The sequence below is a fragment of the Vicugna pacos genome, chromosome 36 (genome assembly GCF_048564905.1).
Source record: "Vicugna pacos chromosome 36, VicPac4, whole genome shotgun sequence".
NCBI classification, from domain to species: Eukaryota; Metazoa; Chordata; class Mammalia; order Artiodactyla; family Camelidae; genus Vicugna; species Vicugna pacos.
In genome coordinates this window covers 4383398-4411013 of record NC_133022.1, presented here as the reverse complement: position 1 = coordinate 4411013, position 27616 = coordinate 4383398, and the positions used below count along the sequence as shown (strand labels likewise).

At 41.9% G+C, this 27616-nt stretch overlaps 1 protein-coding gene and 1 non-coding gene across 2 annotated transcripts; one reads left to right on the top strand and one right to left on the bottom strand.

Moving 5' to 3' along the window:
- Positions 1–224: 224 nt before the first annotated feature.
- LOC140691726 (small nucleolar RNA SNORA18) lies at positions 225–357 on the top strand. The gene has a single exon (XR_012067412.1). It is a non-coding gene; the product is annotated as a small nucleolar RNA SNORA18 (small nucleolar RNA).
- Positions 358–26136: 25779 nt separating this feature from the next.
- Positions 26137–27336, bottom strand: LOC140691701 (oocyte-expressed protein homolog). The gene is made up of 3 exons (XM_072955555.1): positions 27119–27336; positions 26745–26924; positions 26137–26385 (listed from the first exon to the last, which is right to left on the bottom strand). Exons 1-3 carry the CDS (start codon positions 27297–27299, stop codon positions 26237–26239), a joined length of 510 nt encoding a protein of 169 aa, XP_072811656.1. The 5' UTR covers positions 27300–27336; the 3' UTR covers positions 26137–26236.
- Between the last annotated feature and the right edge of the window lie 280 nt (positions 27337–27616).

Genomic DNA, 27616 nt, shown 5'->3' with positions numbered 1-27616 from the left:
GGAGGGATAAATTGGGAGTTCAAGATTTGCAGATACTAACTACTCTATAGAAAATAAACAACAAGTGCTTACTGTATATCAGAGGGAACTATATTCAATGTCTTGCAAGGGCCTATTATGATAGAGAATATGAAAATGAATATATGTGTGTATATGGATGGCTGGCATATTATGCTGTACACCAGATATTAATGCAACATTGTAAAATGAATATATTTCAATTAAAAAAAGACAATCACCTGATGGGGCTTTTTCTGTAGACCTACATCAATGGAAGTGCCTCACAGAGTAACTGTGTGGAAACCTTTCCTCAGAGAACAGCATGCTAGATCTGTGGGAAAGAGCTACAAGACAGAGCTGCTAAATAAACTATGAAAATACCTAAAAAATCTTTTGTATCTTAGGTATTATCATATCTCAAAAATCAGTACTGTTCCAGACTGTGATCTGTGTGATTTGAACTTAATTCATGTTTAGAAATTGTTGAAAACTCAGAAACAGGCAGATCCATCTTCCCTGACCCCAAATATGTAACAGTCCTAAAGTAACCTGCATGAGGAAACTGGATCCCAAAGGTTGCAAGTTAGGAAATTTAGAAGTGTGTCCGTGTTCTACTAGAGATCAGAGAAGCTCAACTAAAAGAATTATGGCCTGAATGACAGGAAAACAGTTCATTGAACAAATATTCTTTTTTAAATTATATATTAATGTTTATTTCTGCTTTGCCATTTTTTATTGAGTTATACTCAGTTTACAAAGTTGTGTCAATTTCCAGTGTAGAGCAAAATTTTTCAGTTATACATGAACATGCATATATTCATTGTCACATTTTTTTCATTGTGAGTTACCACAAGATCTTGTATCTATTTGTCTGTGCTGTACAGTGTAATCTTATTTATCTATTCTACATATGCCTGTCAGTATACAAATTTCAAGCTTGAGCAAAAATTCTTTTTGAAAGGGCTATCCTGAAGATTATGACAGAAACATAAGAGGAAGTAAGGGGATGGGCAGTGGAAGGAATTAGAACATGTGAATTTCTTAAAAAGTTTATTGACTTACATAATTTTGCCTATTACACAATACAAAAGAAAAACATTTCACATTTAAAATTAGAAACAGAACTTGAAATATATTTATGGCAGAATTATTTTAAAAAGGATCCTAGACAGCTAATATAACTATACTTCATACGTTAAAGATGGTGAAAAAAATATTAAGCATGCTAGGTAAACACAAAGGACACATAAGAAAGGTTCAGGCCAAACTTCTAGTGGTAAAAAATACAAATTCTAAGAAGGAAAATGCACAGGAATGTATTAATAGCAAATTAGAAACTACAGAAAAATTATTGATCAACCTGTTGACATGATAACAAAAGATAGGCAAAAGGAAACACAAGAAAAGTAGGCTAAATAACTGAACAGCATAACAGTGAGCTGTGTGAGAACTTCTAGCAGACTAATACATGGAAAATTGGGGTGCCTGGGCAAAGTAGCAGGCAATAAATAAAATATTTTGAGAATAATGACCTGAACACCATAATGCCCAAGGCAACATACAGACTCAATACACTTCCTATCAAATTACCAATGACATTATTCACAAAAGCTGCAAACAAAAAAAAAATTAAATATATATGGAAACACAAAAAAAAAACCCAAAGAGCCAAAACAATCTTGAAGAAGAATGGAGATGGGGGAACCATGTTCTCTGACTTCAGACTATACTACAAAGTTACAGTAATCAGAACATTATGGTCCTTACACAAAAACAGACACAAAGATAAATGGAACAGGATTGAAAGTCCAGAAGTAAACCCATATGATTATGGTCAATTCATCTATGACAAAGGAGGCAAGGATACACAAGGGAGAAAAGACAGTCTCTTCAATAAGTGGTGATGGGGAAACTGGACAGCTACCTGTAAAAGACAGAGGTTAGAACATTCACTAACATCATATATACAAAAATGAACTCAAAATGGATTCAAGACTCAACATAAGACCTGATACTATAAAAGTCTGAGAGCAAAACACAGGCAGAACACTCTCACACATAAATCACAACAATATATTTTTTGAACCAGCTCCTGTGGTAATGGAAATAAAAGCAGAAATAAACAAAAGAGATCTAAGTAAATTTAAATGCTTTTGCACATCTAAGGATACCATCAAAAAAACCAAAAAGTTAACATACAGAACGGGAGAAAATATTTGCAAATGGTGAGACCGACAAGGGACTAATTTAAAAAAAACACAAACAGCACATACAACTTAAAATCAAAAAAGCAAGTATACTTATCTAAAAATGGGCACAAGAGCAAAACAAGCAATTCAACAATGAAGACATACAAATGGCCAATAGACACACGAGAAATTGCTCAACATTGTTAATTGGCACATAAATGCAGAAGAAAACTACAATGAGAAGTCAATTCACATCAGCTAGAAAGACTATCATTAAAATATCTGCAAATAATAGACGCTGGAGAGGGTGTGGAGATAAGGGAACAATCCTATACTGTTCATGGTAGTGTGGATTGTGCAGTCACTATGGAGGACAGTATGGAAGCTCCTTAAAAAGCTAAAAATAGATTTACCATGTGATCCAGCAATCCCACACCTGGGCATATACCTGGAGTAAAATAAAATTCAGAAGATCACCTGTACCAGTGTTCATAGCAGCACTATTTACAATAGCCAAGGCATGGAAACAACACAAATGTCCATCAACAGAAGACTGGATAAAAAAGATATGGCATTTACATATACATTCACAGATACATACAATGGAATACTACTCAGCTATAAAAAAGAATAAAATAATGTCATTTGCAAAAACATGGATGGACCTGGAGATCATCATTCTAAGTAAAGTAGGCATGAAAAAGAAAGAAACATACTTTATAATATCAGTTAAATGTGAAATCTTTAAAAAACAAAAAAAAATGAACAATTTATCATTTATAACTTCATGATTGATTCGTTGAATATGTGTAAGAATATTGGACTCTCCTTTATGATCAAGTTACTGCATTCTTTTGATTTTTATTTTGTGGTTGGCTTTATTCATTTCTTAACTATGTAGGTTTAAAAGCTAAAGCTCTAATCTCTAGTTAAAAACAATGTTCAGTGCATATATGTAAACTATAAATATGTGCAGAATACTGTATATATGTATATTCATGAAATATATTCCATATGTGCAAATTGTCAAAATTCTACCCAATAAACCTGAATAATGATATTTTTATTTGGTTTTTTGTTTGTAAGTTTGGGGGGAAGTAATAAGGTTTGTCAATTTATTTACGTTAATGGCAGCACTGGGGAATGAACCCAGCACTACATGCATGCTGATAAGCACACGCTCTACCACTGAGCATAGAAGTTTATTCCTGAGAAGAGGGAAAGCAAGGATGCACGCCCGATGTCTGCCTGAGTTTAGTGCCAGAAGGCAGGTTCCAAGCCGCAGCACAGAGAACGGGAAACTCAAGAGGATGACAGTCACACTGAGTTGAGGGGTAGAGATCAATACTCAGGGAGGCCAAAATGGCTGGATTTGGCAGGACAGCCTCTCTTGGAGGAGCGGGCAGCACAGAGCCCCCTTAGACTCAGGTTGAATTCTGATCTGTGTAAGAGGACACCATCCTAAATTCAGGGGAAACAACTTTATACTGTAGAGCACTGGGAGCTATATTCACTTCCTTGTAGTAACTTATGTTGAAAAAGAATATGGAAATGAATGTATGCATGTTCCTATATGACTGAAGCACAGTGCTGTACACCAGAAATTGGCACAACTTTGTACACTGACTATACTTCAGTACAATTATATTTAAAAAAACAAACAAAAAACAGTTGGACAAAGAAGCCCAGAGCTCATACAGAACTAGGAGTGGTTCATGGCTCCACCAGCAAGAGTGGAAATAATTCCCAAAACACATGGCATCACATAAAATCCTCAGGAGAGCACTACCTAAGTATTGGGGCTAAATCATCCATAAACTAAAAGATGCCCTGGACATACCCTAAGAAAACCTAGTAACTAGATTCAAAAGGATACAGCTAAGTCCCAGTAGCTTAACTGCATGTGAGAAGAGCATCCAGCACTGCTTTAAGGAGTACAGCAAAATCTAGCACCCAACACTCTATGTCTGGAATCCAAGCAAAAATGATCAGGCAGGCAAAGGAAAAAATTATGACCCAGAACCAGCAAAAGAAACAATCAACAGATACAGAATCAGAAATGGGAAAAGATAATGGAATTAGCAGACAAGAGCATTAAACAAGGTTACACTGGTGTAGCTTCTTGGGGAAAAGCTTGCTTATTCCTTAAAAGGTTAAACATAAGTTAGCATATGAGCCAGGGATTCCACTTCTAGGTACACACCCAAGAGAAAAGAAAGTGTATGTCCACACAATAAACTTTACACAAGTGTTCACAGCAGCATTTTTCATAACAGCCAAAAAGGAGAAACAATCCAAGGGTCATTCAACTGACAAATGACTAAAATGTAACATATTCATACAGAGGAATGTTTTTCATTAAAAAAAAGAATGAAGTACTGAACATGTTACAACGTGGATGAAACTTGAAACCATTATGTTAAGTGGGGGAAAAAAAGCAGTCACAAAAGATCTGCTTCCATTTACATGAGGAGTCTTGAATAATCAAATCTATAGAGACAGAAAATAGACTAGTGGTTGCCTGGGCCGGAGAGGATGAAGAAAGAATGGCGAGTGACTGCTAATGGGTACAGAGTTTCCCTGAAAGATGATGAAAATAAAGTTTATTGTGTGAATGGGTACCCAACTCTGTTACTATACTAAAAGACATTGGTTTATGCACTCGAAGTGGGTAAATGATACATCTGTTCAACAAAGCTATTAAGAAGTTATTATAAATATACTCCACGTAGTAGAAAGGTAGAGCAAAAGGAAGCAGAGCAACGGTTGATTCAAAATAAAGAAAAACATTGGCACTTTCAGGGAAGTAATATATAAGATTGGAAAAAAAAACACACTGCTGGGATTATAGCAGATTAGACATTGCAGAAAATCAGGAAACTAAGAATCAACAATAGAAACAATCCAAACTTAAGCAGAAAGAGACTGAAATACAAATAGACAAAGTATAAGTGACCGGTCAGAAAACATTCAGTTTTCTAACACGTATGTCATTGAGGTCAAAATCAGGAGAGAGGGAGAGGACAGGAAAACTACTTTTCAAATAATGGCTAATTTTTTTTAAGGTTCATAAAAATCATACTCCCACAGATCCAAGAAACATTGACAAACCTTAAATACAATAAATACAAAGAAAACCACACAATGATACATCACATCATATTTAGTGATAAAAAAGTGAATTTATTTAGAACGACTTTCTCCAGGAGCATCCTCATTGCTGCAAATGGCATTATGTTGCCAGTTTTAATGGTTGAGTAGTATTCCATTGTATAAATATACCACATCATCATTCTAAGTGAAGTAAGCCAAAAAAAGAAAGAAAAATACTATATGACATCAATCATATGTGGAATCTAAAAAAAATGCATAAATACAAAACAGAAACAGACTCACAGACATAGAATACAAACTTGTGGTTGCCAAGTAGGCAGGGTGTTGGAAGACATAGACAGGGATTTCAGAATTATAGAATAGATAAACAAGATTACCCTGTGTAGCACAGGGAAATATATACAAGCTCTTATGTTAGCTCACAGAGGAAAAAAATGTGACAATGAATATATATGTTCATGTATAACTGAAAAAGTGTGCTATACACTGGAATTTTACACAACATTTTAAAATGATTATAAATCAAAAAATGAATTTAAATGTCAGAGAAAAAAAAGACACTAAAAACAGTAAAGACAGAATGAGAGCAAACTGCTTTTGAGAAACTATCCAAAAGGAGACAATGGAGGAACATCCTTAACAAGGGAGAGGAACGTTATCATTGAACTCTAAACTAAGTAATAACAAAGATAACTTAGTAACAGACAAACAAAAGCTTACAGGAGTCACTGGAAACAGAGCTGCACTGTAAGAAATCTTAATAGAAAATTCATCAAGCAAAAAGAAAATGACACCATCTAGATGGACTTTTGAATTTAAACATAGGAATTACAAGCCAGCAAGTATCAATACTTGGGTAAATATAATGTTTGTTTCACACTTTTACTATTTTTAAAAGATAATGATTATTTAAACCACACTAACAATAACATATCATGGGGGATTATAACGTATGAAGAAGTAAAGGAGGATTAAATAGGAAGGGAGAAATTGCAGGTTATTTTTTCAAGAATTGTACACTCTATGTAAACTAGTATATTATATGAAGATTGACTATTATCGGTAAATGATGTGCCAAGTCTAGAGCAACCAATATAACCTAACAGAGTCAGAGCTAATAAGCCAAGAGTGAAGACAGTAGGGATTCATTTAAACAACAGTAACGACTTAACTTAAAAGAAGGCAGGCAAGAGGAAAAGGACACAAAGAAAACAGGACAAATAGGAAACTAGTAACACCAAGGGTAGCTTGAAATCCAAACAGATCATAATTACATTATATACAATGGTCTATTAAAAACTATCCAAATAAGAGGCAGAGATGGGCAGAATGGATAAAACAGCAACAAATACAAAAAACACAAGACCCAGCTCCATGCTGATGACATGTTTCTATATATAGAAAACCCTAAAAGGTCCACACAAAAGCTACTAGAGCTGATCGAAGAATTCAGCAAGGTAGCAGGTTACAAAATTAACGTTCAAAAATCAGTTGCATTTCTTTACACTAATGATAAATCAAGAGAAAAAGAAAGTAAAGAAACAATCCCCTTTAAAATAGCACCCAAAGTAATAAAATATCTGGGAATAAATCTAACCAAGGAGGTGAAAGAATTAGACACAGAAAACTATAAACCACTGATGAAGGAAATTAAAGAAGACTTTAAAAACTGGGAAGACATTCCATGCTCTTGGATTGGAAGAATCAATATTGTTAAAATGGTCACACTGCCCAAGGCAATCTACAGATTTAATGCAATCCCTATCCAGTTACCCAGGACGTATTTCACAGAACTAGAACAAATCATAATGAAATTTATATAGAACCATCAAAGACCTAGAATTGCCAAAGCATTACTGAAGAGAAAGAAAGAGGCTGGAGGAATAACTCTCCCAGACCTCAGACAATACTATAGAGCTACAGTCATCAAGACAGCATGGTATTGGTACCAAAACAGACATATAGACCAATGAAACAGAATAGAGAGCCCAGAAATCAACACACAAACTTTTGGTCAACTCATCTTCGACAAAGGAGGCAAGAATATACAATGGAATAAAGACAGTCTCTTCAGCAAATGGTGTTGGGAAAACTGGACAGCAGCATGTAAAACAATGAAGCTAGAACACTCCCTTACACCATACACAAAAATCAACTCAAAATGGATCCAAGACTTAAACATAAGACAAGATACAATAAACCTCCTAGAGGAAAACATAGGCAAAACATTATTTGACATACATTTCAAAAATTTTCTCCTAGAAGAAATAAAAGCAAGAATAAACAAATGGGACCTAATGAAACTTATAAGCTTCTGCACAGCAAAGGAAACCAGAAGTAAAACAAGAAGAAAACCTACAGAATGGGAGAAAATTTTTGCAAGTGAAACCGACAAAGGCTTGATCTCCAGAATATATAAGCAGCTCATACGACTCAATAAGAAAAAAATAAACAACCCAATCCAAAAATGGGCAGAAGACCTAAACAAGCAATTCTCCAAGGAAGACATACAAATGATCAAAAAGCACATGAAAAAATGCTCAATATCACTAATTATCAGAGAAGTGCAAATCAAAACTACAATGAGGTATCACCTCACACCAGTCAGAATGGCCATCATTCAAAAATCCACAAATGACAAATGCTGGAGAGGCTGTGGAGAAAGGGGAACCCTCCTACACTGCTGGTGGGAATGCAGTTTGGTGCAGCCACTATGGAAAACAGTGTGGAGATTCCTCAAAAGACTAGGAATAGTCTTACCATGTGACCCAGGAATCCCACTTCTGGGCTTGTATCCAGAAGGAAATCTACTTCAGGACGACACCTGCACCCCAATGTTCATATCAGCACTATTTACAATAGCCAAAACATGGAAACAGCCTAAATGTCCATCAACAGGTGACTGGATAAAGAAGAAGTGGTATATTTATACAATGGAATACTACTCAGCCATAAAAACTGACAACATAACGCCATATGCAGCAACATGGGTGCTCCTAGAGAATGTCATTCTAAGTGAAGTAAGCCAGAAAGAGAAAGAAAAATACCATATGAGATCGCTCATATGTGGAATCTAAAAAACAAAAACAAACAAACAAACAAAAACAAAGCATAAATACAGGAGAGAAATAGACTCATAGACAGAGAATAGAGACTTGTGGTTACCAGGGTGGTGGAGGGTGGGAAGGGATAGACTGGGATTTCAAAATTGTAGAATAGATAAACAAGATTACACTGTATAGCACAGGGAAATATACACAAAATGTTATGATAACTCAGAGAGAAAAAAATGTGACAATGAGTGTGTATATGTCCATGAATAACTGAAAAATTGTGCTGAACACTGGAATTTGACACAACATTGTAAAATGATTATAAATCAATAAAAAATGTTAAAAAAAAGAACACTAGACCTAGAACACTCTAAACAATTTTGAAAAAAACTAAGTTGCACTGTTTGATTTCAAGACTTAATATAAAGCTAATGTAATAAAGATAGTATGGTACTGGTATAAGAAAAGGTATGTACTTCAATATGATAGAATAAAAAAAGCTGAAGAGAGCTCAATGTATATAGTAACATATTAGCAGTTCTAGATGAATGGATGGCGGTCATCACCCCCAATGAGCATGTCCATTCCCACCTGTTGGTTTTTCCTAGGAACAACCCCAGGGTCCTGTTTTGCCTCTAAGCCCTCAATGAAACAAAGCTTTTTTAAAGGGATGTGATGATTCACAATTCATTTTGGGGCAAAGGCTAAAAATAGTAAGACTTAGAAATAATCTACTCAGTTTACTAGTTATAAACAATTGCTTTACTGAGCATGAAATACACTAGGGCAATCTTGAAAACAATTAATAATTTGCCTCCTACAACAAATTCCACAGAAATTCAAAATATCATGGGAATACTATAAAGAATTACATGGAAACAAATTGGACAACCTAGAATTAATGGACAATTTTCTGGAAATATGTAGTCCACCAAGACTGAATCACAGACCAGTCACTAGAAATGAAACAGAATTAGCAATAAAGCAAAAACAGAAACAAAAGCAAAACATCTCCCTGAAAACAAAAATCCAGGACCAGATGGCTTCACTAGAGACTTCTATTAACATACAATGAAGAAGACGTAATAGTCCTTCTCAAACTCTTCAAAAGATTGAAAAGGACGGAGTACTCCCAAACTCATTCTATGAAGCCCCCATTACCCTGACATCAAAACCAGACAAAGACACTATCAAGAAAGAAGATAACAGGCCAATATCACTACGGGAACATAGGTGTAAAAATCCTCAACAAAACATTAGCCAACAGAATCCAACAGTACATAATAAAGATCATACATCATGATCAAGTTGGGTTCATCCCAGGAACACAAGGATGGTTTAACAGACACAAGTCAATCAATGTGATACACCACATCCACAAAAGCAAGGCCAAACACTGCATGATAATCTCAATAGATTTGGAAAAGGCATTTGATAAAGTTCATACATTTATGATAAAAACTCTTACAAAAGTGCGTATAGAGGGAACATATCTCAACATAATAAAAGCTATTTATGACAAACTTAAAGCCAGCAACTGAAAACCTTCCCACTAAAATCTGGAACAAGACAAGGATGCCCACTCTCACCACTCCTATTCAACATAGCCTTGGAAGTCCTAGCCACAGCAATCAGGCAAGAAGAAGAAATAAAAGAGATCCAAATTGGAAAAAAAGAGGTAAAATTGTCATTATATATGGATAACATACTATATATAGAAAACCCTAAATGTTCCACAGAAAAAAACACTATGAGAGTTAGCAAAAGAATTCAGCAAGGCAGCAGGAGACAAGATTAACATCTAAAAATCAGTTGCATTTCTTTACACTAACAATGAATCAACCAGACAAGAAAGTAAAGAAACAATCCCTTTTAAAATTGCATCCAAAAAAAAACTTAGAAATAAATCTGACCCAGGAAGTGAAAGACTTTTATGTGGAGACATACAAAACACTAAGAAATTTTAAGAGGACTTAAAGAAATGGAAAGATATCCCATGTTCTTCCATTGGAAGAATTAATCTTGTTAAAATGACCACGCTGCCCAAAGCAATCTACAGATTTAATGAGATCCCTATCAAATTGCTCAAGATGTTTTTCACAGAACTAGAACAAATCATCCTAAAATTTATATGGAATCATGAAAGACCTAGAATTGCCAGAGCATTACTGAAGAAAAAGAACAGAGCTGGAGGAACAACCCTCCCAGACTTCAGACAATACTGCAGAGCTACAATCAAAACAGTATAGTATTGGTATAAAAACAGACATATGGATCAATGGAACAGAATAGAGAGCCCAGAAATGAACCCACAAATCTTTTGGTCAACTAATCTTCGACAAAGGAGGGAAGAATGTACAGTGGAGTAAAGACAGTCTATTTAGCAAATGGTTTAGGGAAAACTGGACAGCAGCATGTAAATCAATGAAGTTAGAATTCTCCCTCACACTATACACAAAAATAATTTATAATGGCTTAAAAACTTAAGCATAAGACAAGACAGTATAAACCTCTTAGAAGAAAACAAGCAAAACATTATCTGACATACATCTCAGCCATGTTCTCCTAGGGCAGTCTACCTGAACTATAGAAATAACAGCAAAAATAAACAAACCATTGGGACCTAACTGAACTTATAAGCTTTTGCACAGCAAAGGAAATCATAAGAAAAACAAAATGACAACCTACGGAATGGGAGAATATATTTGCAAATGATTCAACTGACAAAGGCTTAATTTCCAGAATACATAAACAGCTCATACAACTTAATATTAAAAAACAAACAACCCAATCCAAAAATGGGCAGAGGACCTAAACAAGCATTTCTCCAGTGAAGATATACAAATGGCCAACAGGCACATGAAAAAAAAATGCTCAATATTGCTAATTGTAAGAGAAATGCAAATCAAAACTACAGTAATTTATCAACTCACACCAGTCAGAATGGCCATGACTTAAAAGTCCAGGAACAATAAATGCTGGAGAGGCTGTGGAGAAAAGGGAACATTCCAACACTGTTGGTGGGAATGTAGTTTGGGGCAGCCACTGTGGAAAAACAGTAGGGAGATTCATTAAAAGACTAAAAATAGACTTACCCTATGATCCAGCAATCCCGCTTTTGGGTGCACATCAGGAGGGAACTCCAATGCACCCCAATGTTCATAGCAGCAGTATATACAACAGCCAAGACATGGAAGCAACCTAAATGAAGCAACATATGACTGGATAAAGAAATAGTGGTGTATTCATGCGATGGAATACTACTCTGCCATAAAAAAGGATTGAAAATGTCATTTGTAGCAACATGGATGGACCTAGAAATCGTCATTCTAAGTGACATGAGCCAGAAAGAGAAATAAAAATACCATATATGACTCATATGTGGAATCAAAAAAAGAGAGAGAGAGAGAGACTATGAACTCACCTACAAAACAAAAACAGACTTGCAGACTTAGTAAACAATCTTAGGGCTACCAGGGAAATGGGGTGGAAAGCGATAAATTTGGGAGTTTGATATTTACAAATGTTAGGCACTATGTATAAAATTAGATTTTAAAAACAGTTTTTTCAGTATAGCACAGAAATCTATGTACACTACCTGCTAATAACCTATACTGGAAAAGCCACTAGAGCCACCACCTGAGGGAGCAAGAGATGAAGGATTTAGTCATCCTGGGCTAGATCCCGGCCCTCCACAAGTCCTTGCCTGCCGCCTACACCGCCCCCTGGGCGCACTGCGCCCTCCTCCCAGGAGCTGGCTGACATGAAGACTTGTGTCCCTTGAACCTGGGGCAGCAGGTGCCACCTTGGGCCAGGTCGTGGGGGAGACAGGAGCAAGGCCACCAGAGAGCCTGAGGCAGCCCCCTACCCCTGACGCTGTCCGCATCCCCAACCGCTGACCACACTGCACCTGCCTCCTGGGAGCAGGCTGAATGCGAGAGGTGAGTCCCGTGATCACGGGGCAGCAGAGGCCACCCCAGGCCAGGCCACAGAGGGAGATGGGAGCAAATCCAGCTGTTCTGCCAAAAGCTTTTGATCTCACGGGCAGGCCAACAAGCTCCCGAAGTCCCGGGCCTCCCGCGTTATTGCGCCCCAGGTCGCCTGTGCCCCGGAGGGTCCAGGGCGGCCTCCACTTGCCGGGCAGTGCCACCTACACAGGAAGGCCTTGGCGGGAGGGCCAGTCCGAGCTGGTCCAGGGCCTTCCCGGTGCCCTCCCACCTGAGCCGCCCGGGCCTCACCCGCCGGCTCCCTGCCCTGCGCGCCCCCACCAGCGCCCCCTTGCCTGCCGGGCGGCAGCAGTGGAGGCGGCAGCAAGCGGCGGCCCAGACCCCAGGCCGTGTTCCTCCTCTGGCAGCTGGGCCAGGAGCCCCTCGCTCCAGCCCAGCTTCCACAAACTCTGCATGGGCTCCAGGTGTCCATGCATCCGTATGCGCCCCTCCTCAGCTCGCCCGCAACTCAGAGGCTGCGGCTGGGGCTGCTGCAGTCTGGGGCCGTGGCTACTGGGGCCGGGTGGTGGGCTGGAAGGTGGGGCGGTGGGGCTGCGGGGTCCATCCCTCTGTCTGGCCCGGCCGGGTCACCATCCCTGACACCCCACACCACAACCGACCGGGTCCCGGCACCCAGCAAGAACCACCACTGGCCCTGGGCCAGGCCACACCCCCAAGCCCCACGCCCCCTGCTCACCTCCCCCACCCCATCACTGGCCCCCCATCTCTGTCCAGGCACGGCCCCAAACAGACCCCCAAGACAGAGCTCAACCTCACACTGAGGTTCAAGCCCCCACACTCCGCTCCACTAGGTCCTAACTATGACTCCCACAGCCCAAACTGACTCCCTCACCCCAGGATTAACCCCAACCCCTCAGCTGGGTACCCCCTATTCCCAGAGCCTCTCACCATGGCCAGCCCTGACTCCCCAGTCAGGCCACTTCCTCTCCAAGCAGCCCTCACCCCCCAGCGTGTCCCCTTTCACTGTGGGATCACAGCTCACTCTGAGTGCACCCCGTCCCAAGCTGCCTCCCTTACCCCTCACTGCTCACCCCGCGGGGGGCAGGGCAGACCAGGCTCTGGTCACCATGGCGACAAACACCAGATGCTGATCCGGCCTGGTGTGTCTGTCCAAGGCTTCTGGGCACTGCCAACAGGCTGGGAAAGTTCCAGTTCCCACCAGGGAGCCCCACCCCAGCACCTGGGCCACATCTGAGCCAGCGGGCCAGGGTGGTTCAGCGCTGCACGCCGATGGCCTGTGGTCATTTGATGGGTGACGGAGCAGACGGTGATCTGCACCCCGAGGGCAGAGGCACTGGGCATGTGGACCTGTGGGATGGGTAGCCAGAGCCAAGCCCAGTGATGGACAGCAGGTGATGGTTGTATGCCTGGCCTTGGCTCCACTGAGTTGGGTGCAGGGACCATGTTTTTTCATGACAGGGCAGAGAGAAGATGGATGGGAACTTTGAAAGTGTCTAAGTTAGGAGCCCAAGAGAACATAGCCAGCAGCTGAGCTGGCCAGGCCACCTTGGACCCTGCCACACCGCTGGCCCTTGCATCTGGGGAGACTGACCATTAATGGGCAAGTTAGACGTCCCCCTCCTCCCCCACCTGTGCTGTAGTTTACGGACAATTGAAGAGAGTTTGACAGGTAATTTAAACACCAATAATTGTTACTTTCTCTGCAGGAGATCAGGTCCACACTCACGGTGAACATGGCAGGGCTCCTGCCAAACCCCAGCCTGGGGCAGAGGAGGACTGCCAGGAAACATCCTCTTAGCTCTCACCAAGAGGCACTGTAGTAGAAAAGAAAAAACCTGACTCTATATTAGATCTGTTCCTTTTATCTTAATGCTGTGCCATTTTATAGGCTCAGTCTTGCCAGCTCTGCACCTTGTGTAAAACGATGTTGCCTTTAGCTGAAATACACAGGAGAGCCTGTTCTCAACTCTCTGACCTTAGGATATTAACACTTTTGCACTCCTATAAAGATAACAAGTTGCAGAACAGAAAATGACCTTTATTTTGTTAGGGGTTTTACAGGGGCACCATGACCTGACCCACGTGGACAGCTCCAAGAAACAAAACAATCCAAAAACAAAGAACTCTGACACCAAGAAGTTTGCAACAACCAAACACACTCCCTCCCCTTTTTAGTAGAAAGGAGCCTGAATTCTGACATGGGAAAGATGATTCTCCAGGACATTAGTCAGCTTTTATCTTAGTCGGCAGGCTTTTCAAATAAAGTTGCTATTCCTTGCCCCAACACCTTATTTCCCAATTTATTGGCCTGTCATGCAGCGAGCAGAACTCAGTAACAGAAACAGAAATTGCATATAATAATGACTTAGACTTTCTTTTAAACCTCCTCCATGCTAAAGTTCTAAGGGAGAGAAAGGGGCACATGTGTTATCCTCCCACTTTTGAAGTGAGCTGGCGCCAAGTATACTCAGCTGTAAGATTGCCTGGGGATAGCAACACTAATTTGCAAACACTTGACTAAGGAACAGAAGGACCAAAACCTGCTTCTCAGCAACCCCCTTTCACCCCAGGCTACAGCTCCCAGTGTTCAGATCGGATGGATTAATTGAAACATTCAGTTCTGTACTGATAAGTTTCCTGGGTACTGTCATCTCATCTCCACATTTTAAAAAGTTGTGAAAATAAAAAAGAAAAATGAAAGATGCCTAGTGGGGAAAAAAGCAAACAAACAAAAAAAAGAAGAGAAGAAAAACAAACAGAAAGATACAATAAGGGCTTAGTTCCATCACAAAGTATTGAAGTCCCTTCATAAATGTCACGTTTCTGATCATGATTGCAAAATATTAACACTTAGAATTGGCGCTGCTAAACAGATCATAAAGCCATTTGCAGCAACATGGATGTTCCTGGAGAATGTCATTCTAAGTGAAGTAAGCCAGAAAGAGAAAGAAAAATACCATATGAGATCGCTCATATGTGGAATCTAAATAAATAAATTAATTAATTAATTAAAAAACAGAAACAGACTCATAGACATAGAATACAAACCTGTGGTTGTCAGGGGGAAGGGGGTGGGAAGGGGCAGACTGGGGGTTCAAGATTGGTAGATACTGACAGGTAAATATAGACTAGAGAAACAAGTTTAGGCTGTAGAGCACAGGGAAATATATTCAAGATCCTGTAAGTAGCTCATGGTGAAAAAGAGTATGAAAACAAATATATGTGTATTCATGTATGACTGCAAAATTGTGCTGTGCACCAGAAATTGATGCAACATTGTGTACTGATTATAACTCAATAATAATCATAAAAAGCAGAAATCAGGCCATGGTTACTCGAGCGGCTCCATGCAGGGATCTGGTAACCTACTTCCTCTGGATGCAGCCCCGAGAAGGCATCTTCAGCTCAAAGCTGGAAAAACTGTGCCCAGGAGGGGCCTTGGCCTGGAGACCCCAGATCATACCTCATCTGGTCCAACTAAGAGACTCGGTCCCTGCAGGTCAAGGCTCAGAGCCCATGCGGGGGGGACACAGGGCGAGCACAGGTCCCTGCAGCCTGGCTTCGGCCCCAACAAACCTGCCTGCACCTTCCGGGAAACTCTGGGGCACACTCACCTCTTGCCCCTGGAACCATTTCCTTCTACACACAGGCTCACAGATCAAGTTTGTTTTAAGTTAATCGTAGGCATTTGCCAGGGGTGGGGCAGGGGGAAGGTAAACCGGGGCTAGGAAGATGTTTCCTCTAATTCGTTTACTCAAAAGGAAAGGGCCAAAGAACCGCTAATTCGTCCTCAAAATCCTCGACTGCTCCATCACAATGTTGGCCACTTGGTCAAAATTTCTTCATCTCTATTTTTAAAATAAATTTCTTTTTTCTTTATGAATTCTGGGAGTCTCTAGAGAGGGCCATCAGGATGGGGGTCACTTGTGCTTCTGGGTGGAGAGCCAAGACCTGACGTGCAGAGTGGAACCAGCTCTCCCAGAGACACGGAGCCCTAGGCTGGGGCAGAATCCTGAGCGAGTAAGCCAGAGTTTTGGGGGTTTTTTGAAGGGTGGTGGTGGAAGTGGGGAGGTCCCTGGAAAAGATGTTCCAGCAGAGGCAGGAGTCTGGGCTCTGTGAAGTAGGAAAAAAGAGATGTGGAGCAGAGTCTCCCACTGATGCCTGCCTGAGTCCCAGCACTGAGAAGTCAGGGATGTAGCACTCTCCTGGGGCCGTACAGTGCACAGGACCCCGAGGTCTGGGATGAAGCCCTATTTGGTTACAGCCCTGTGCACAGGGCTACGAGGTCAGGGGTGCAGCCCTTTTCTGGTACAGGACTGTGAACAGGACCCCATGGTCAGCTTTGCAGCCTCACCCTGGGACAATGCTGTGCATACAGCCCCCAGATTAGGGGTGCAGCCCTGTTGTGCACCAGTCCTGTACACAGGGCTCTGAGGTCACTGACAGAGCCCTGTCCTGGAACATCCCTATGCACAGCACCCTAAGTTCAGGGGGGCAAACCTGTCATGCTGAAGTCCTCTATGCAATGCTCTGAAGTCAGGGGTGCAGACCTACCCAGGTGCAGTCCTGTCCACAGGGCTCCCAAGTCAGGGATTCACTCCTGTTCTCAGAGAGTCTTGTGCACGGACCTCCGAGGTCAGGTGTGCTGCCCTGTCCTGGGACAGCCTGTGCAAGGGGCGAGGAGATCAGGGATGCATTGCTATTTGGGGACAGTTTTTTGCACAGAGCAAAGGTCAAGAATGCAGCCCTATCCTGGGACAGTAATGTGCACAGGGATCTGAGATCACTGATGCAACTCTATCCTGGTAAAATCCTATGCAAAAGTCCCAGAGGTCAGGGATGCAGGCCTGACCTGTGACAGCCCTGTGCACTGAGTCTGAAGTTAGGGGTGTAGACCTATACTGATACAGTTCTGTATATAGTGCTCTCAGCTCAGGGATGCAGCCATATTCTCTTTCGTCCTTTCTGGTAACTGGGGAGGGATCAGCACCTTCCACCACCCTCCCTCTGCCCACCCTGGCATCCTGCTGGGCTCTGGAAGGACCCCAGGCTTGCATGCCACACTCCAGATCCATGGTCACATACTCACAGCTGCCCTCTCTGGACTTGGCAGGTCCCTCTGCCACCCCTGACCGGCCTCTTTCCAAAGACCTGTGCAGGATTGCTCACGTCACTTACCATTATAAACATCCCATTCTTTAAATTTCCATGGGTCTTGCTTTGCCATAGAAAGACAACTGGTTACTTGTTATCAATCTTTTTGAAGATAAGAATCTCAAGAGCCCTGACAGAGACTTTGACTATGATGGTTTGCCCCCATGCCCTTTTGTATGATTGACTTTCCCCTCCTGTTATTTATAAGAGAATCACATTTCCAAATTGGATCAATTTCTAACTCTGAGAGCTAATCCCAAAGTTAGCCACCAGATGGCGCACGATCTCTTCCTCTCACGTCTGGCTTGTTCTTTACAGATAAAATGAAGTATACTCAGAGTTTTAAGACTGTTTGCAGAAGCACTCCAAAATTTTTTTTAATGTCCTGTTAAGAAAAGTATTTAGAAACGGGCTGGGCAAAAGGGAAAATTGGTAATTTATCTAGCCACACAGTTCAGCAGAACTGACGACTCAAGGCAAACCTTGGGGAGGACGCTGTCTCACCAGGTTATAGCCACAGATGGCATTATTCCAAAGTAATGTTGATTGCTGTATTTCTAAGCATTTTTTTGCCACCTAATTTTGGAGCTGTACAGATTCCCTTCTGTATAGACATAATCAAATTAAAAAATTTTTTTAATTAAAAACAAAATTAACAGAGGTATTTGGGATTGAACCCCAAACCTGATGCATGCTAAGCACGTGCTCTACCACGGAGCTGTACCCTCTCCCCTCTGGGGAGATATTTTAATAAAGGAAAAAGCCCAACAAAAAAATCCAACAAAGGGGGACATTTGCAGAGAATACAGTTGCCCAGGATGATGAAATTGCCAGGGAGTTTGGGGTGTATATTTTTGTTAATGCTTGATGTTCATTTTGTTTTGCTTTTGTCTCAAATTACAGCAGACCACCGTGGTGACTGCTGCTCCTCTGTGGAGCCAAGGTTTTAAGCAGCTGTTGTACCAGGAAGCCCTTGAAGTAGTGGTCCAGTGGGGCAGCCTGTGAGGTGGAGACACACAGGTCCCCTGGAGCAGCACATGAAGCAGCTACACAGAGCCTCCCCAACGCTACCAATCGGGGCCCGGTTAGCAGGTTTTTAAGGCACCTTGTGCCCAGAAACAAGAGGGCCAGGCAAGGTCAAAGCTAAAGATTCTGCCTGGACCCCTATTCTCCAAGGTCCTGCTTCTGCCACAAAAGCTAAGAAGAAGAAAAAATGATGCGGGATGTTGTTGGTCCCCTCTCCCCACCACTCACTGTTAAAATGTTTGCAGACATGAATCCAGAGAATTATATTAAAGAGTCCAATTTCCCTAAGGGCGTTTCATCGGCAGGGAGAGGAGGAGGGAGAGGCACATCTGCTCAAGGCTGATTCGCACCCAGAGGCGGCTGAGAGCTTGCGGATCTCTGGCCTCTGGCAGGGGCTCCCCTCGTGCCATTTAAGGGCAAGCACCTGGCTTTGGAAGGTCAGAGGCCTCTTGGCCCTGTCTTCTCCAGGAAACCTTTCCAAGCCTGTCATGTTGCCACTCAGGGTGACCTGGGAAGTGAAAACTTGCTCTGAACCCAGGCCTCAAGTTTGGGCATTTCTTGGCGCTACAAACCCCACAATTCCCAGCTCAGGCAACTGATGGCGGGGTGGGGAGGATGGGAACCAAAAAGGCCAGGGCAGCCCTGCTGTCATCTTCCAATAGTCTTAGGGTCTCTCGACCCTCAATGAGATTTGAAGGGAGCGAGACCAAAGCAGTGCTGGTGACACTTCCTTAGTAACAGCAGCAGCTGGGGAGCCCACCTTGTCACTTCTTAAAATTTGAAATGTATTTGAAAATTAACATTGTGTGAATGTAAGGTGTACACTCGCATGTTATATGATGGTTGCCGTTGTAGAGATAGTTTGACTCCCTGTCCTGGCATCCTCGCTAGAAGAGGGAAGTGAATTGTGAACAGCTGGGTGCTAGGATTTAAAAAAACAAAAAAAGCATAAATTAATTGTGTTAAGAAATCTTTCATTTTAAAAATTCACCAAAACTTAAGTATAAAGAAAGAGCAGGGAATGGTGTGTCCCCTAATGATCTCTCCAAATTTAAAAGAGCCTTTCGTATATAATAGGGAAACAAAGCTGCAGAGCTGAATTTAACAAGTTATTAGCTTACTTTTAGAAGAGGCAAAGAAAAACCTAAGGCGAGTGAAACTTAAACACTTAAGACTCAAAATCAGTGCGACCCAACGTTTCAGTTGAGGCTGCAGCCGAGTCGAATTAAGACTCAGCATTGTTGTTTTGTTTTGTTTTGTTTTGTTTTGTTTTACCCCACCTAAATAGTACCCATTTGACCAGAATGTCCTATTCTCTCCTTTATAAGAAAATTTACTGTGTAGTATGTAGTGAGCCAATGGAATATTTAAGAGTCTCTGACTATTCTGAAACTTGGACAAAAATAGCCTATATATACACCCACATGGACATGACTGAAACCAGTTTTTGAAAGAAAATGGTAGGATATATAGCACATACCCTTGGTTGGAGGGACTCAAGAAAAGAAGGGAGGTTGAACTTTAAATACAAGAATTTCGGTGTTCTAAACTGCTGTATAAATTTCCCTATGCCTAGAAAGTATTGATTTTTTTTTAAAACTCAGTTTCCTCACCAAGGAGGGCATAAACAGTACCAAACTAATGCTGAGTCCTCACCCAGATCAACGTCCCCAGGCCTCCTTAATCTGCCCTCTCAAACAACCTGTCTTACAGAAATTCACCATAAACAGGTTCACATGTAGTTTTGAATTTTTGCATTGACTTTTTTTTTCCTTCTAGCAGCTTGATATTCCTCAGGATGGGGACAGATTGATTTAGCCCCTTCCTTCACTATTGCTTGCTTGATTTGTTTCCAAAATTACTCGATTACACACAGTTGCCCTGAAATTCTACTGGCATCATCGTGTCGATGTTGGAATATTTCCCTAGCAGAGCTTCCTAGATGTGGAACTGCTGGGTTACAGAGTGAGCCCCGTTAAAAGTTGTATTGCCAAACTGTCCTGCAAGATACCATACCAATTTATTTTTCCACTGCAGGGCAGGAAAGCTCTTTTTGCTAGACTCACCCAAACTTGGTAGTACCAATCTGTATCACCTCCATGTGGGTCATTTTTTCCTGTCTAGCCCACTATGTAGCTTTAGAGAATATTTAGAGAACAGGACTGGCCTGTTCTCACTGGGCAGTTGACAGTTTTGGTCATGTGATTTCCCAATGAAGCCATTTATTAAAATGCATAAGACACTGATTGAAGGAAAATGTGTGTATACATATGGCTTCTCAAAATATTGGTTTTATTCTACAAAGGTATGCTCTAGTGCTCATTATATTCTTTAAATTACGTGTGTATTATGTATACACAAAGAAGTGTATTTTACCTATTAAAAGAAGATGAATTACATAGGAAGACTCTGCTTGGAAACTGAGGCCAAAGGCCATCAGACGATATTATTAAGGAACAGAGGCAAAAATGACAGAACTCTCCTAATTCAAAAAGGTTCATGCACCTGAATGCTCAGAGCAGCGCTATTTATAATAGTGAAGATATGGAAGCATCCTGAGTGTCCACTGACAGGTAAGTGGATAGGGATACGGCAGGTACATATACACACAAGGAACATCACCTGCTTATAAGAAATCGTGCCATTTGCAACAACGTGGACGGACCTATTATGTTAAGTGAAATAAGTCAAAGACAAATACTGTTGTAACATATATAGAGTCTAAAAAATAAATGAATATATCTAGCAAAACAGAAACAGACCCACAGACATAGCAAACTGGTGTTCACCATTGGGAGAAAGAGGTGAGGAAAGGCCAGGTGGGGCAGGAGTCTAAGAGGTACGAACCACTACATATAATATAGACAAGAAACAAGAATCTATTACACAGCACAGGAAGATATAGCCATCATTTTAATAACTGTAAATGGGGTCTAATCTTTAAAAATATTAAATCACTACGTTATACACCTGAAACTAACAGAAGACTGTAAATCTGCTATACTTCAAATTTTTATATATATTTTTATGGAAGTACAGTTAGTTGACAATGTGTCCATTTCTGGTGTAGAGCACAATGCTATAGTCATACAGGAACATATATTCATTTTCACATTCTTTTTCATCATGTTACTACAAGATGTTGAATATTGTACCCTGTGCTGTACAGTATAAACTTGCTTATATACTTCAATTATTTTAAGTTAAAAAAAACTACACAAGTCTAGACACAGCAACTCTTGTTTGTACATTTTTGCAGGTAAAATGATTAAGGCTAGTAAAGAGGTCAGGATAAACAGCTTTGGAATAGACTGACTAGAGTCGTCAAAAACAAAGTTTCATTGCTGCTAGAATCCATGGAAAACTTTTCAAGTTCAGCTACAGAGCACACATGATGGCCTGTCCAAGGTCTTCCTGCTGCTCCATTTTAATTAAGCCACGTTGGCACTACTTCCGTCACCAAAATTTCTCAACTCCACCCTTTCATCAAAACAGGACCTTTTACAGTATCACTGAGTGGGACAAAAAGCCAACCATGTGCCTCCTGATGCGACGCGCCGAGAAACACACAATATGATGCATCTAGTATTTTTGCCAAAAATATATTACACAGACCTAGCCATGAGGAAGTGTAAGCACGGGAGACAGAAAACCACAGATAGTGTTAGAACAGTGACTCTTGCTTGAACACTTTGGGGGCAGGGGAAGCAGTTTAGCAGCAAATAATTTAGTGTGGACAGTGTCTTTGAATAGGCACATAAAGGTATCACAGGATACAATTTCAGTGACTTATGGATTCTCTGGGAAAGCCTGAGAGTCCCGCTGTGGAGCACACGTGACAGGCTGTTGTATTTCAGCCTAGTTAATAAATATTTGCACTATTGATCTTATAATTCTTCACTAGAAATCCTGGAAAAATCTTATTTACAGCCTTCTTGAGTCCTTCTGGAGCATCTGTATAATTAGACTTTAAGAAACATTCTCGGCCTGTAAAAGTGGTTGTGATCATAACTGGAATTACAATGAGTTCTGGGAAGAACTGACCACATCAATTCAACACTGGACTCTGCTATCCAAAAACCTAGTGTTTCCATTTATTCAAATGCTTCTCTTTCCTCCTTCCCTCCTTCCCATTAATCAGAAATAGCACGTAATGAGTTCAGATTTTTATCATCCCTAAGGCAACCCTAAGGAAAAAAAACTTTTAACTAACTAATCAAAATGATATATAAAGATTTATCCAACACAAAAAACAAAGAAGGAAAAGGAAAAAGACCTGGTAGGGATGAAACCAAAATTGTAGACAGAAATCCAATCATACTGATAATTACATTAAACTAGAAAGGACTAAATCCTCCAATCAAACAGCAGAGGTATTCCAACTAGATAAAGAAGCCAGATGCAAAAGATGACACTGTATATGATCCTACTCATATTACATGTTCAGAAAAGACAACTTTGTGGGAACTGAAAGCAGACTGATTGCCTGGGGCTGGAGACAGTAGAGATGGCTGACGGCTAACGGGCACAAGGGAACTTACTGGAGTGATGGAAATATTCAAAAATTGATTTGTGGTCATGGTGGCACAACTTGCAGATTTACTAAAGAAGGAAATGCACACTCAGAATTCTATATTATGTAACCAAGGGGTGACTGCATGTTTTGAAAACTGCAGTGCAATAGCACTAATCCTTAGTCTGTAAAATAAACATTGACCACTGACAAAGATGGACAGCCATTGGAAGTCTCAAACACTGTGGAAAGGATTGCAAATCGGTTCAGTCACCTTGGCAATGGACTTGATGCCCACCCTCTAACCCAGCAAATCCAGTCTAGATACATACTCAATAGAAATGCATGTATGCATGCACCAAAGTCATGTGCAAAAATGTTCATTGTAGGTCCAAATGGCAAACCACCAAAATGTACATCAGCAAAATGGACAACTAAATAATGGTTTATTCATACAACGGAACTAGAATTGCTTGCAACCTGGATAAGTCTCACAATGATTCTCTTTATATTTAAGTCAGAAAAGTAGTTATTCTGGGGAGGACGCCAAAGGGGGCTTCTGGAGTGCTGGTCATGGCCGTTCTTCTCTGGGTGCTGCTAAATGGATGTGTTCCCTTTGCAGGGTTTAAGGAAACTTTTTACACTTTGGATGTGCATGTCTTCTGTATGAATAGAATACTACGCATGCATCAGTAAAATATTTACTACAGTTATACAACAGTATTTAGAGTAGTGGAAAGCTATGTGAAGAGAACATGTGGGTAGTGAGATTTTTTGAGTAATTTAATACATTGTATATGCACTTACCCTTCAAAAATACAGAATGTAAGTATGTTTACGGTCAGAAAAATCAAGAATGGTATTCTTATTTTGAGTGTGGTACTAGTAGATATTTCTATTTTGGCAACTTGTTAGGGAAAACAAATTGTCTTTCCCCTCATAGAATAGCAAATACTATAGATAATTCACAAATGAAGTGTATTCTAATTCCTCTTAAAAAATAAAAACAATGAAAAGGAGCACGAATGCAGCTGTGCAGAAAAATCAAAGCACGTGGGAAAGTACGGTGTAGAGGTCAGATCCTGCAGGCAACATTTTGATTCAAACCTCACCGCATCCCCATGTCCTGGCTCTGTGGCTTCAGCAAGTTGCTTACGCTCCGTGCATCCTCTTTAGGTGCTTGGCACAGGGCCTGGTGTGTGATGCAGTAAATCCATAGCTAATGTTCCCCCAAATTCTGGAAGTTAGAATGACACAATCACTACCCTGTTCAGACATTAAAAGGCTGAAAAGTCCATAAAGATAGAGTTTTGGCACACTGATGAAAGTGAACACAGAGAAACAAAACAAAAATTAAATGTTGTATTAGCTTTCCAGGGCTGCTGTGACAAAGCTCCAAACTGAGTGGCTTAAACAACACATATTTATTTTCTGAAAGATCTAGAGTCTAGAGGCCCAAGAGCAAGATGTCAGCAGGTTCAGTTTGTTTGAGGCCCCTCTCCACACCTTACAGCTGGCCACCTTCTCCCTGTGTCCTCTCATGGTCTTTCCTCTGTGCATGCACATCCCTGTGTCCATATTTCCTTTTATTTAAAAAAAAAAAAGCCATACTGGATAAGGGCCCATCCACCTGACTTCATTTTATCTTAATTACTTCTTTAAAGACCCTCTCCTGATACAGTCACATTCTGAGGTTCTGGGAATTATGACTTCACCATGTTATTGTGTTTAAAGACAGAAAGAGTAAAAAAAAAAACATTTAATAACTTGGTTTTGGGTAATTTTTGAAAATTGGAATAAGTTTTAAGCATAACCCTTTTTCCCAAAGTGTTGAACAGTCAAAAATGTACAATAGTATTGCCAGAAAAAAAAAAAACCACAGATAAAAGCTGCAAATGGTTATCAAATTTTTTCACAGGTAGAAAAAGAAAGAGCTCCTAAGCTTAAATAAAGATGGTGGGGATGAAGGGAAAATCACACGGAAACCATCATTGGTTTAACTACATACAGTAAAAACTTTTCATATGAGAACCATGTAAGAAGCCAAGGAGGGGAAACTTCATTACAATGGACCATTGTTTGTTACAAGAGCTTATGTAGATAAAGAACTTCTTATCTTCAGAGTTGAAAGAAGGAATGATAGGAACGAATAAAAACGTAACAAAGCGTTTTACAGAAATGTGAAGATAAGAGGAAAAACAATCAATATCCTTTGAAATCAAAGAGTTGTACGTGTGTGTGTTTAAAATAATTACAAATGCCTAGAAGCCATTACCACTAAGATGTGAACACCCTGCATGATTTAAATCAATGCCAGCTGTGCATCTAAAGCCACAGGAGTCTTGCAAAGTTCCCTCCCACAATTCTGCTTCCTGAAAGTGGAAGCAGCAAGGTGTGGGGGCAGTTTTGCACAGACTGGTTGCAACACTGTAATAAGAAATGGGGGGAAAAAAACCCATCTGGCCCATGCAGGACACCTCAAATGGGCAGGGGGACAGCCTGCTGGGCATCAGGACACATTCCAGTGAACAGGCTGCCCAGGAACCTGGCTCTTTCTGGTAAATCCCAACACCAGCCAGGAAGATGAATGCCCGCAGCCTTGGATAGCCTGATGGAATGCCCTCCCACGTGCGTGCGGGAGGCTCCGCAAGAAGGCAAGACAGGCACACCTGTTGCTACTCCTGAGGCCTGACCACCAGCTTAATAGGGAGCGCCTCTGGCCAGAAGTGTTGGCATCACCTGTGAGCTTGTGGGAAAAGCTAATTCATGGGCCCGACACACTGAATGAGAATCAGTGGAGAAGGGGATTTGGATATTGTGTTTAAGCAAATTCAAGATGATTCTGACACACTTTAAAGTTTGAGAACAAATGATGCAAAGAAAAAAAAAAAAAAGACTGATCCTGCATCCCCGCCGTTTGCTTGAGGGCCTCAATGACCATACAATCATAAGAAGCTTAGTAGTTTCAAAACGGTGGAAACAAAGGAAAAAAAGAATAAACCCGCCACTATCCCGCCTTTTACGCACCTGTCACATCGAGATATGAATGAACAGAAGCAATCTTTGAAAAATGTGTTTCATTTTGAGTGAGCCAAGATCTTTATGCCATTGGGCAAAAAGGAAATTTACCGATTTATTAGAATCGCACAACAAACTCATGTTTGCATCAAAATAATCAAACAACTCTTCATCAAAATACAGGAAAGAAAAATCAGACAGTTAAGGAGACTTGCCCTTTTCAGCTACAGCGGTAGAAGCACGGCTGTTCTCATAAGCTCCTGACAATACTTCCGCAGCGGGGCGCCAAGAGGGCTGGGGATCTGCTGCACGTGCCTTCAAGAACTCCTTAAAATGCTCCATCTTCTCAGCTGGGGAAGGAAAAACGCTCGCTGTTTCAAACTACTCCTTCACGGGGGTTGGGGGACGGGGGTTGCCGGCAACATCATTTCTCAGGGCGGAAGCTTTGAACCTCGGAGCTGGAAATAGTGCCGTAACCAAGCTGAGGCTGGTGTGGGCAGAGATGGGCCAGAATGCATCACATCTCAGCCTACTTTCCCAAGATCTTACTTGGCCCCTCTCACAAAGGGATGCCCAGGGACTGCATGCAGCACACTGGAGTTAGGAAATGGCGAAATGTTTAGGGAAGCTGAGAGGCTCGAAGGCGGGCAGGTAAGCACAGGGGATTCCCCCAGGGGCTCCCCCGACATGCAGACTTGGAGACCCTCACCCGCAGCACGACGTTCCTTGTGCCTCTGTGCCAGGCTCAGGATCGCGCTCTTCACGTGAAGCTGTACACGGGGTCTTCCGAAGACGCTGATTTCAACGGAGTCCCCGGATCGCACCGTGTTCACGGAAAGCAGGGCCTGGCTCATCCACTGTATCCTTGGAAGGATGTCTAGCTCCGGGCCTGACAAGGAGAGAGACACCCCTGGCTGTGGCATGGTCGAAGGGCGGAGGGGCTAGCAGGGAAGCGGAGGGCCGGGAGCGGGCACCACGGGGCAAACGTGGCCCAAGAACCTGGGCGCCAGAGGCAGAAGGCTGCTCTGCCGGCCTCCCTCGGGCTGGGGGCGGCCAGACCTCCTGCGCTCCCGGTCTGCTCACCGAAGACCTGGTCGGCCAGCCACGCCTCCAAGTAAAACACCAGCGGGTCTTCCAGGTCCTCCACGGGGAACCACCACGGCCGGACGAGAACCCGCGGCGGCAACATCAACAGCCCGTCGCCCTGGGCGGGCGCCGTCCGTTCTCCCTCCTGCGCCTGCGCAGCCCCTCCGGGGTCGCCCATGCCCGGGTCAGCGCCGGGGGAGCCCGGTGTGAGCCACTCTCGCGGGACTTGGGGAGGGGCGAGACGGCCTTTATGCTCCTGGGGCCCCGCCCCTTCCGGTGCCCCCGCGCCCTGTTGCTGGGAAACGCCCCGCCCCTTCCGGGACACCAGCTTCCCGGCTGATGTGGGGCACGTGGGTTTCCTCTTCCACCGTGAGCTGGCTTTCATCTGAGCCCCGGTGGCTCTCAGAGGCTCTCCGTGGTCGTCCCCACTGGTCAGGTGACACTTAGTCCCAAGGCTCCCAACACAGCACGTGGCTGATGGCCTGCGTAGTTGGA

Excerpts from the sequence above, each read along its gene's own strand:
- LOC140691701 (XM_072955555.1), bottom strand. The coding sequence starts at position 27,299 with ATGGGCGACCCCGGAGGGGCTGCGCAGGCGCAGGAGGGAGAACGGACG. Across the intron at positions 26,925-27,118 it reads GCTGGCCGACCAGGTCTTCG|GCCCGGAGCTAGACATCCTT; the intron begins GTGAGCAGACCG and ends TCTCCTTGTCAG. Across the intron at positions 26,386-26,744 it reads CAAGGAACGTCGTGCTGCGG|CTGAGAAGATGGAGCATTTT; the intron begins GTGAGGGTCTCC and ends TTCCTTCCCCAG.